This window comes from Lontra canadensis, unplaced genomic scaffold (genome assembly GCF_010015895.1).
Source record: "Lontra canadensis isolate GAN:19392208 unplaced genomic scaffold, GSC_riverotter_1.0 scaffold3, whole genome shotgun sequence".
Classification (NCBI taxonomy): domain Eukaryota; kingdom Metazoa; phylum Chordata; class Mammalia; order Carnivora; family Mustelidae; genus Lontra; species Lontra canadensis.
Window position 1 is genome coordinate 18602992 of NW_022630997.1, and position 12114 is coordinate 18615105.

Here is a 12114-nt window from a genome sequence, read left to right on the forward strand (position 1 = left end):
TCCCAGAGGGCAGGCTCTTTTCCATATTTGTATCTGTATCCATCTCCCAGAGCCCTAGTAGCTATGCACTCAGTGAAAGTTCCTGAACTCAGCTGCCCACACAATCACTAGGCATAGAGGGAAGGTCGGCTGGCCTAGATGGCACTTTCCCTACTGGATGTAAAATGGCCCAGGAACCCACATGACACCCACACTGGCCCCCTTTCCTCAAAGCTTTGCATGTCTGCTCCTTTCCCCTGGAAAGCTCTTCTTCTGGGAAACTCCTTCTTGCTACCCTTTAAGATTCAGCTCAAATACCACTTGGGGAGGAGGAAGAATCTATCCTCACCCACAAGACCAAGTCAGGGCCCCTGTTATACACTCTCATGGCTCCCTCTACCTTTTCTCCAAATCACTTGTTACCACTTACAATTATTTATTGATTAATGTAGAACTTTCTATTGCATGGCAAGCACCAGGAGGGCAAGAGGCCTGACACAGAATAATGTCATTTGGAAGGAAGGAATGAAGGGAGGGAAGGAGGAAGAGAGGGAGGGAGGGAGGGATGGATGGAGAGGGGAGAGGGAGGAGGGAGAAAGAAAGGAAAGAAGAATGAATTGAGAAGAATCCCAGTTTGGAAAGGAACAGACAGCAGAAAATAAAGAGAACTGGAAGAGATGTTATGGAAGGTCTAGGGACCCCCAAACTGATGTAAACCAGTTTAAGAAAGTATCAGGATCATCCACAGATACCACCCCCTGCCTTGATACCCAAATGCTTTAAGGGGTCCAGAAACACAACCAAATGTATCTGATTGTTAAAAAATGTAATTGAGGTGAGCTACTATATTCTTCAAATAAGATAGGACTCACCAAGGATGATAAAACGAGGCAATGCGATTTAACTGCAGCCTGTGGGATTTACATTAGATAAAAAGTCTGACAATGAAGGCTGTTATATCCTGAAAAGATAACCAAATCTAAAAATGAAAGCGTGAATTAGATTCTGTCAGGTTTTTCAGTGCCCCTTCCAGCTCAGATTCTATTGTTACCTCGTATTTCTTTTGCCAGACTGAGAAAAAGAAAATTATTTCAGAACAGTATTACAACAATCATAATAGAAATGTCTAAAGAAAGAAATATAAATTGGCAATTTAATCCCTTGTATATTTAATAATTTCTACTTTTTCAGGTTCACTTTTATTCTGCCTCCCTGTACACGATGGGCTATACTTTGTTTACTGTTTAATCTAAATAGTGTTTAGAAGGTAAACATTCTAACGTGGACTAATTATTAGGCAGCCACATTTAACATTTGTAAACACATTACATCAGTGAAATAGAACTTTGGAAATAATTTTTCATTTTCTTTTACGAAAGACAAAAAATGTAGCACTAATGTTTCAGCAGCTTTTTATAGAATTAAGCAACAGGATGATTATTCTTCCTGCTAAAATATCACACCAGAATTTGGAGTGATAAAGCAAAACTCTGACTTTTCAACCAGATTATTCCTCAGTGAAAATGTTACACTGTGTGTCTGTGCCAGGAGCACTTATTGGCAAGCTGGATGGCTTTTAAGCAACCGATTACATGAAGTAGAACCAAAGATTGAAGAAGATACCTTTTCAGCTCCACTCGGTCTGTCTTGTTCACCACTGTATTCCCAAGGCCTAGTACAGTGCCTGGTCTAAAGCAGGAGTTCAGTATTTACTGAATAAACGAAGGAATCAGTGAATGAGCAAAGACTGAGTAGGAAAACTGCAATAAGCTGTCTTATAGCCATGCTGGTCTATAGACAGAATAACCCAACATTATGTGCATGATGAGGTCTTTTGTTTAGGAAGATGGTGTTACTGACCTGGCAAAGCCCATTTATTTAACTGTTAAATATTGGAGCAATAGCACCCAGAGGCCATTGGCTTCAGACCTAAGCTTTATTCCTTCTCCCTGTTCTCTGCGTAGGGTTGGTTTCCTCCTAAAAATAATCCAATAAATGGAGTAACCTGTAGAAATTAAGTTCGACCAATCTTTAGGGCTCCATTTGATAAATTAGTCTTCAAAATTATGGGACTCACTCCCAAGGAGACTACCGTGAAAATAATTATCATCATATTAACAAAAAATCACTCTTGGGGTTAGAATGGGATATTTTATTAATGGAGGAAGGCAAGACCAGGGCTTTTTCTGTTTATTTTCTTTTTAAGAATTTGATTAAGGTTGTTACTATGGGTGCTGTATTTTTTAATATGACAAAACATTAGGAGTTATTACTTCAGGATAGTGGGATGATTACCTTCAGGTGATTTCCATGCTTTGTCTACTGTTCTATATTTTTCAGTTTTCTGTAATGAAAACTTACAAATGTTTTTTGTAAGTTGTAATGTAGTATAGAAACTTATAAACTTCCGTAAAAATTTTATAAAAGCCAAAAAAACCTCACCATAGTCACTCTCTTCTCCATGTTCTCATTGCATTTTTATATTTTCTATTTATCACTCTTGCTTTAATGATTTATATACAGGTCTGTCTTATCCACATGCTCCATGCTAAAACATGACTTGTAAACTATAATGTTATTGAAGTGGGGGGTAGGGGTGGGGAAAGGTGAGTCCAGCCTGCCTCCTAGCTTTTCAAAGGGGAACATTCTTCTATCAGGCTGTAGGCTCTTTGGGAGCAGGGACTGTATCTCCTACATCCAACTCTTAGCACATTGCTTTCAACATGACAAGGGATAAATAATTGTTACAACAAATAGATATGCCTAAAAAAGGAGAGAAAGCATATATGCAACACTTTTCTTCTAACAGCACTTAAAATTTGCCTTTGTCCTGCATGGTCCACAATGATTGGCTGAGATCATTAATGATGCATTTACTACAAATCTGTTCAGATCCTTTTTGTTAAAGTTTAACTCCTTCAATTATTCATTTAGTCATTCAGCAAACATTTACTGAAAACTTCGCAAGGGCTCTATCCATGGTTAGGTGCTACAGCCACAACAAAGACAGATAAGATAGTCTTGGCTCATGATGTGGGTGATAGCACTAATAAGCAAAAACCAATCATGCAACCTGTTAATTCAATAAGAGAGATATGGGACAATTACCTCGCTCAAACTGGGGTTTACAGGAATAGCTTCCCAGAGGAGGTGGCCCCAGTGCTGAGTGTTAGAGGAGGAGCTGGAGTAGGGACTAATCAGGCAATGCATATTCCTGATAAAGAGTATGGCCTGAGGAAAGGGACAAAGGCAAGAAACAGTAAAGGGACAAAGACAAGCAATAGCAGTATGGCCATGAAATTCAATGTTGCCCCAGCTGAGGTAGGAAGTGGTGAGGGATAAGCCTGAAGGGGAGGGCAGGGAGCAGGTCAGGAGAGCACAGCTTAGACTTTATCCTGCAGGCAGTGCGGGGAGTGCAGAAGGCTTTTAAGCAGGGGATGACATCACCAGAGATTATTTTAGTGGCAAGGGAGAGGACAGATTTGAGGGAGACAAAAATTGGATGAAGCGGAATTTCTTAGGAGGCATTTGCACAAGAATAATAGGTTTGTGTTTATATTTAAGAATCTTAGCGAACATTTATTTAGCATTTATAATGACAATTACTAAATAAGCAGTATAATGCAATAGTATCTTATTATTTCAACCAACCCTATGAGTAAATACCATTATTATCCTCATTTTACAAATAACAAAACAGACAGTTAAGAAACTGTCCCAAGGCCAGCATGTAGTTTGGACAGTCTGGTAGCAAAGCTTCTGTTCTTAATCACTATCTCATCTGTTTAATTTTAGTCTCTGCCACTGGAATGAAAGCTCTGTGCAGACAGGGAGGACCGTTGTATATTCTCTGCCGTGCCTAAACAATAGGTACACAGTAACTATTTTTTTTTTAACTATTTTTTTATTTGAGAGAGAGACAGTGAGAGAGAGTATGAGCGAGGAGAAGGTCAGAGAGAGAAGCAGACTCCCCGTAGAGCTGAGAGCCCGATGCAGGACTCCATCCTGGGACTCCAGGATCATGACCTGAGCTGAAAGCAGTCGCTTAACCAACTGAGCCACCCAGGCGCCTCACAGTAACTATTTCTTGATTAAACTCCATGACTCACCTAAGTGAAAGAATTAGTGGACTCTATCATATATAGATTCAAGAAATATTTTAGATGCAATTTTGGCAAATTTTTGGCAGACTTTGGTGATTGTTATGGACTGAATGTCTCTCTCCCCACCGTCCCAAATTCATATGTTGAAGCACTAACCCCCCTCCCCAGTGGGGTGTCTAAGGAAGTAATTTAAGTTAGATAAGATCATAAGGGTGGGGCCCTAAACCAACAGGATTGCTGTCTTTGTAAGAGGAAGAGAGACCAGAACTTGTACTCTCTATAGACATGTACTGAGGGAAACGCCATATGAAGATGTAGTGAGAAGACAGGAAGAGAGCTCTCACGGAAAGCGAATCAGGTGCAACCTTGACCTTGGACTTCTGGCCTCCAGAATTGTGAGAAAATAAATGTCTATTTACGCTGGCTAGTCCATGATATTTTGTTATGTCAGCCCAAGCAGACTAAGACAGTGATTAGTAGGATGAGGGTGAGGGGTGAAGGGGGCCTTTCTCACTTGGGAGACTGGAGGGGCAGTGGTGCCACTGACTGGGGTAGAGAATCTGGGAAAAGGAGAGGTTGGTTATGGTCGATGGAACAACACTAATTATCCTATACTTTGGGTTCACCGTACTCAAACAAAAAATACAGTAGAAATTAGCTACTTAAAACCATTCATTCAATAAATATTCTATTCATCCTCCTTGCATTGATGGCCACTGTGCTTGTCCTGAGAATACAAAATAAATAAGATTCATTGTCTGCCTTTTAGGAGCTCACAGTCCAGTGGGGATAAATACTGTTCCTTTTAGTAAAGCTAGCATGCTAGCTAGAAAGACCTTTTTCCTTTTCCCCATTTCTAAAGACCTGGAGCTCATAAGAAGTATAGTGGTAAAAATCCCATATGGATAAGACCTTTGGAGTCACATGACCTGGATTTGAATCTGGGCCTTGGAATACTAGCTAGGTGATGGTCTTAGATAGGCCAAGCAACCTTTCTGGGTCTTGGGGTCCTCATCTGTAACTGCAGAGTTGTTTTATGGATCAGATAAGAGAAGATAAGTAGAAATGTTTTGTAAAATGCGATATACATGTTAGCAATCACTGTAATTATAAAAGCTCCATTTCTAATCTATGAAAACTAGAGGTAAATCAGCCAGAGGCAGCAAGCCAGAGGTGAAAGGCTGCCTTTGAAGCCTGTGGGGTGGAGGATGGAACGTGACTGGTGTAGTGGGAAAAAGAACAGGTTCGGGGGTCCTGCCGATCTAGGTCAAATCACAATTCAGTTATCAACTGTGAGGAGTTGACTAAGTCAAGTAATGGAACTAAGCTTTAGTTTCTTCTTTTAGTATAAAATGGAGTTGATAATGCCCACCCAGGAAGGTCATTCTGAGTACATAAAGGGCCTGGCAGGGTGCCTATCAGAGCTGTCGGCTCAATTAATGGTAATTGTTGTTCCTATTTGTCATTTTCCTCCCCTACCTCCTAAGGGGTTTGCTTAGTTAAGTTACTTGAGATGCAAAGAAGTGAGGGAAACAGAAGGGCTTTTATGACTTACTTTAAGGGTAAAGAAAAGTAGCTCAACGCAGCTTTCCTTTCCTAATCTATGGTGCAAACACGTGTTTAGCAAATGACCGTGTTATATGGCAAGAAGCCAGAGAACACTCAACTTGATACTTATTCCTTGTATTTATTCTAAGTAAATCTACCAATCACTATTAATAAGGGTTCTCTGGAGGCTGTGCTTCTCAGACTTTAATGTACACATGAGTCACCTGGGGGCTTATTAAAGTGCAGATTTTCATTCAGTGGATTTAAAATGAGGTAGGAAATTCTACATGTCTACCAAGGTCTGAGGTGAAGCCCATGCTGCTGGTTTCAGTAGCTCACTGCGAGTAAGGAGCAAGGCTCTGAAGAGATGTGGAAATCTCTTCATTGGCATGGTGTGCACTGTAATTGCCAGCTTCTCCTTAGCAATCTAAGTACAAACTAACTGCTGATAGAACACTGACAAGCCTTTTTCAGACAAGATTTAGATATTCTGCAGCAAGGCTCATTTCAGATCAGTACTGACTTTTTTGGGCAGCCTACTATGTGCAAGGTGCTAGGGATACAAAGGAGGTTAGTGAGACACAATTCCTGCTTGAAGACTGTCCTTTTTCTGACATGGTACATCCTTGTAAACTGTTAACTTTCTAAGGGCACTGTTATTGTCTTGCCTATTGCCTACTCCATAGATAATAAATAGTAAATGAATGAATGAATGAGTTTACAGGAGTTTCATGAAAAATGTCCTCCAGTAGCACATGACATGATATACTATCTTAACTGCACTCTGTCTTAACTATCATGTTTAAGGGATAGTTATGTCAGAATCAGGCTGATAAGGTGGGCCCCAATCCAACCTGACTGATGTCTTTATAAAAGAAGAAATGCTTAGAACCACAGCGATTCCAGGAATGAGCTCACACACACTGGAGGATGACCGGACGCAGAGAGAAGGCAGCCATCTGCAAGCCAAAAAGAGAGTCCTCAGAAGAAACCAAACCTGCCCACACCTTGATCTTGGACTTCCAGATTCTAGAACTATGAGGAAATAAACTTACGTTGTTTAAGCCGCTCAGTTTACGGGATTTGTTATAGTAGTTGTTGCAAATTAATATATAGATTTGCACAGTTTTTATGCCCAGATCCAAGACTCCTTTCTGTAGGAGTCTTAAAACATGTAAGAATAATTCTAAGAGTGGACGAATAAACCTAAGGGTACAGTGAGAATGAGTCATGCAAGGACTTGGGGGAGACAGATGAAGAGGGTGAAATAGTAGCCCAGATTGGGCTAAAACAGCTGTAATATGTACACATTTCTCTCCCCTTCTCATGATACCAACAGGAAGTCTACAGCTTTGACTGAAAATAGGTTTTCAACACCCTCTCCCCCTTCAGGCTACACTTTGATACTTAACACAATATTATCTGTCTAAAAAAATTGTGGCAGGAGGAAGACCCAAGTTTTCTCATTGTATGAAAGTCCTAAAGAGCACCTGTGATGATAAAGTAATAAGACTGAATTTTTGATAAATAAAAAGATATGTCAAGATATGCCAAATGTGGGGCACCTGGGTGGCTCAGTGGGTTAAGGCCTCTGCCTTTGGCTTGGGTCGGGGTCCCAGGGTCCTGGGATCAAGCCCCGCATCGGGCTCTCTGCTAAGCGGGGAGCCTGTTTCCTCCTCTCCCTCTACCTGCCTCTCCACCTACTTGTGATCCCTGTCTGTCAATAAACAAAACAAAACAAAACAAAAAACTTTAAAAAAGACATGCCAAAAGTGTTTCCTGCTAACCACAGGGAATCTACATTTGAAGCTTGATTCTAAAATCAGGGGATTGATTTTTTTGTTTTTTCATTAAACATGCTAACTCATATGTACAGATGAATGCCTCCTTCAAAGTGGTCATTCTAGAAGGTTCTACACTTACTCTAACCATGTCATTGTTCTCAACTCATTCCTGGAATTGTTTTCAGGGTCTGTAAGATAGTCTTCTGCACTCAGTGGTGACTCTTGAAGGTAGATTTGATTTTCAAAAACAATCAAGTGTCCTTCTGGGTAACTAGGAGAACCAGTCAAACTGTGTAATCCCAAGAAGATCGATCCTAAAGAATACAGGCTGATTTTTCTTGAGTGAATTGTACTCAGCTCCAGAAGACAGTTTCTAAAGGCAAACCCCAGACAGTAGTAAACATGCTATAGACATGACAGGGGTGGAGTGGTGACTACTCTGAAAGAAACCCCATTCATTTGTATATGCAAATTTTCTAGTGGTTCCCTTTACCAGACTATTTGCTCTCATCCAGATCAACCCTCCCTTATGGGACCTGGGTTCCCAGAAGTACAAGGACCTCGCTGCCTTAATCAGTTTTTAAGCGGGGTCAATTTTTAATCCAACATAGGTACTGGGAATGTTAAACAAGGGGAAAAAAACCACTAGAGGAGTCTCGGGCTTATCACTCTTTGGGATTCAAAGGACAGAAAGACGACCCAGAGAGAAGTTCCTGAGGCATAACTTTCTGCTCCATGTAAGAAAGACATTGTCAGCAGCTGGAGCTGTCCAACAAGGGAGTTCGTTTGCCTGGGAGATTGTGTTTCCAGCCCGGGAAGAGTTTAAAAGGAAGACTGCTTATTACAGGATGGTGTAGAGGATCCTCGTGTATTGGGTGGGGAGCTACCCAATGACCTCCAAGGACTATCCACAGAGTCCAACCTGCACAGTACCTGGCAATTGTTAGATTCTGAAAAATCCTGAAAGGGAACGAATGAGGAATATAGAGCGTCTTGTGAGCCAAGTGAAAGGTTAGAGGCTAGGGCTCAGTCAGCTGCAAGAAAGATAAGGAAAAGTGAAATGAAAATAGCCACCAAGAGGTGGGGCCTTCCTTTGAGTTTTTGCTATCATAAGAGAATTGCTTTGCACACCTGAAACGTCACATGTTTATGAATATTTTTGAGGGGGTAAGGAGCTGAGAGAGGAGATAGAGCACTGCTCACCCTTCTTAAACTCCTCCAGCACCGTGTCCAGCCGGGTATCATTGAAGACGCAGTGCAGGGGCCGGTTGTAGAAGCGAGTGACGGTGAGTAGTGGCGTGCAGTCGTCGGGGTCCACGAAGGCCAAGTCCTTGACAAACAGAATGTCTACAATGTTGTGCCGCTGATCGCCCTCGTACACGGGGATACGAGTGTAGCCGCTGCGCAGAATCTCTGAGACCGTGGCGAAGTCGAGCACCGCGTCGGAGCGCAGCATGAAGCAGTCCCCGAGGGGGGTCAGCACCTCCTCCACCACCTTGGTGCGCAGCTCCAAGGCGCCCTGGATGATGTTGAGCTCCTCCTTCACCAGGTCGCTGTAGGGGTCTGCGGCCCGTAGTGTCTCCAGCAGCTTCTCGCGCGTGTAGAAGGTGCTGATCTCCTGACGCAGCGCCCAGTCCAGCAGGCGGCCCAGCGGGTAGCACACGGGGAAGGCGGCCGCCATCAGGAGTCGGGTCAGGCACACGCTGTGCGAAGCGATGGCCAGCCCGTGCCGAGAACACACTGAGTAGGGGCAGATCTCGGCGCCCAGAAACACCGCGCCGGTGCAGACGAGCGCCGGCAGCCACGGGAAGTGAATCCCTGCCTCGCTGTAATAATCTTCTCCGGTGCCCCCGACGCCCGGCGGCAGCGAGGCGTACAGCCAGCCTGCCAGGGCCGCGTTGGCTCCGGCTTGGCCCAGGAGCAGGGTGCAGAGCAGATGGGTCCCCCTGCTGCGCACGGCCTGCACGCGGCGCGCCTGCTCCTGCTCTGCGGCCGAGCCGCTATTCCGCAGCACCCGTAACTCCACCGGGTCCAGCGAGAGCAGGCTCAGGCGCAGGCCGCTGAAAAGGGCAGACAGGGCGAGCAGCAGGAGCGCCCCGAGCGCCCGGAGCCACGCTGGGGGCAATAGGTCCCCCCCAGGACCGTACAGCCGCGGGCGGACGCGCAGCAGGAAGCCGCCGGCGGCGCCGTGGTGGTGCCAAGCGCGTCCGTCCCAGGCGCACAGCGAGAAGAGCTTCCCGCCACCGCCCGCGCCGCCCCGCTCTGCCTCGCCCTTGCGCAGCTCCCGCACCCTCACCTGGACTAAAGCCGAACCCGCCACGCCTCCGGGGCGCAACGGCCCCAGGACTTCCACGTCCGAAGCCCAGTCGCTCTGCTCTCGGCAGCGCTGCGGCCCCGGGGGGCGCGTGGGGACAGCACTGGGCGCCACGCCGCTACCTCCCGGGGGCTCCTCGATGAACACGAGCCGCGGAGTCCAGTCGCCGGTGCCGTTCTCTCCCGGGGAAAGGGTGGGTGCGGGCACCGGTGCCGCGGGCGCCGCGGGCCCGGGCTGGAAATAGACGCGCAGGAGGAAGCTGGTGCCTTCCGCCGCGCGCAGGGTGCCCCCCTCCAGGGACACGCGGCCTCCAGCGGTGTCCTCGGGCCGCAGGCCCAGCAGCCAAGCGGCGGCGGCCGGGGGCTGAGGGGACAGGGAGAAGAAGAGCAGGAGCACAGCGCCTCGGCTGCAGCAGTCCCGGAGCCTGACACCCACCGCTGTTGCCGCAGCCGCCATCCTGCACCCGGCGCGGATGCACGTGATACTGCAGAGAACAGAGGGAGATCTGGAGGGAGGAGGAGCCGAGCCGGCAACCCGGCCGCGGGCAGGTCACCACGTGTGCAACCCCTGCAAGCGTGGGCTGTAGACGATGGGGACTCAAACCCAGCCCCCGCCTGGGGTCCCCGCAGGAGGCCGGAGGTGGCCACGCATCACTGCACCACGCATAACCCCCGAAACACGGGTGAATCTGAGTGGCAGCCTAAGGAAAGCTTGATTTGGAGCTCGGCCTCCTGCTCCAGCAGTAGGGAGGCTCTTTGCGAACTCCTACCCGGCAGTAAATTCCCTGTCGGCACCACCGCTTCCCCATTGGCCAGTGACATTTCCCAGCGTTTTGCCTCTCCTCCTGCCTCTTGCCTTCCCCCTTCTGGTCAAAAGATATTCCAGAGACAGCCTCGAATCTGTAAAAACTTTACATTTGGTCTCAACTCTGGTTGACCTTTTATGCTTTAAAAATTTAGGTATTACTTAAGTTCAACTCCTTGTTGAGATCCAAATGTCCATGAATAAGAAACTGTTAAAATAAATTGTGACGCTACTATGTGATGGAATACTATGCAGCAGGAAAAAAGTGATGTGGATCCATGTGTTTGTGATCTGGAAATATCTCCAAAGTAACAGTGGAAAAATAAGAAGGGGTGCTTGGGTGGCTCAGTCAGAGCATGGGACTCAAGAGCATGGGAGTCTTGAGTTCCACTGAAGTTATGATCTCAGGGTCTTGAGATGGGGCGGGGGACGGTGCTCAGCAGGGAGTCTGCTTGAGATTCTTTCCATCTCCCTCTGTCCCTAACCCCACTTGTGTTTGCTTGTCCTCTCCTCTCTCTCTCTCTCTCTCTCTCAAATAAATGAATCTTAGGGACTGGAGGAGATTATCCTGAGTGAAAAAAGTCAAGCAGAGAGAGTCAATTATATGGTTTCACTTACTTGTAGAGCGTAAAGAATAACATGGAGGACATAGAAGGAAAGGAAAAGTGAATTGGGGTAAATTGGAGGGGGAGAGGAAGCATGAGAGACTCTGGACTCTGAGAAAAAAACTGAGGGTTTAGGAGGGGAGAGGGTGGAGGGATGGGTGAGCCTGGTGGTGGGTATTAAGGAGGGCATGTATTGCATGGAGCACCAGATGTGGTGCATAAACAATGAATCTTGGAACACCGAAAAAAATAAAATTAAGATGTTAAAAAAATAAAATAAATGAATCTTAAAAAAAGAAAAATAGTGAAATGCAGGACAATGTGTAATATGCTAGTTTGTATTAAAAGTTAAGTGTAGATGTGCATATATACACATATAAAGGATTACTATGCAGGAGATACACAAGAAATTCTAAGTGTTCACCTCCGGAGAGCTGGATTAGATTGAAAGTTTGGTTGAGAGATACTTAAGTATATATATGCAGGAGATTGCAAAGAAAATCCAGAGATATTCCTACTCCTTAGCCTGCTTTCCCTGGGGGTTACATCTTAACTCTGGTATAATACCAAAAGCAAGAAATTGGCTTGGGTGTAAAGTGTGGTTATAGTTCTACCTCATTTTATCATATGGGTAGATTTACATAACGATCACTGCAATCAAAATGCAGAATTTTTCTATCACCGTAAAGCTCTGGGAGGGAGACTTTTTTTTTTTTTTAACCGAATTCCTTGTATTGTTTGAATTTACCATGGGCCTGTTACTTTATTTTTACTTTTATAAATTTATTTCTTAAATTTACATAGTAAAATTCACTTTTTGATGTGCTGTTCTATGAGTTTTGACGAATGCATATTCTTGTATCGCCATTAAGAATAGTGCCATCGGGGGCACTTGGGTGGCTCAGTGGGTTGAAGCCTCTGCCTTCTGCTCGGGTCATGATCCCGGGGTCCTGGGATGGAGCCCTGAGTCGGGGCTC

General features: G+C 45.3%; 1 protein-coding gene across 2 annotated transcripts in view; it reads right to left on the reverse strand.

Annotated features, from left to right (window-relative positions):
* The window catches only part of CNNM1 (cyclin and CBS domain divalent metal cation transport mediator 1), a 55667-nt gene extending 45170 nt beyond the window's left edge, over positions 1-10497 (reverse strand). The window contains exon 1 of one of the 2 annotated variants that reach the window (XM_032882597.1): positions 8618-10497. In XM_032882597.1, the coding sequence (XP_032738488.1) occupies positions 8618-10184 (1567 nt within the window). In that variant the 5' untranslated portion in view covers positions 10185-10497. The remainder of the gene's footprint in view (positions 1-8617) is intronic. The other variant, XM_032882606.1, reaches the window with a different exon arrangement.
* Positions 10498-12114: the final 1617 nt, after the last annotated feature.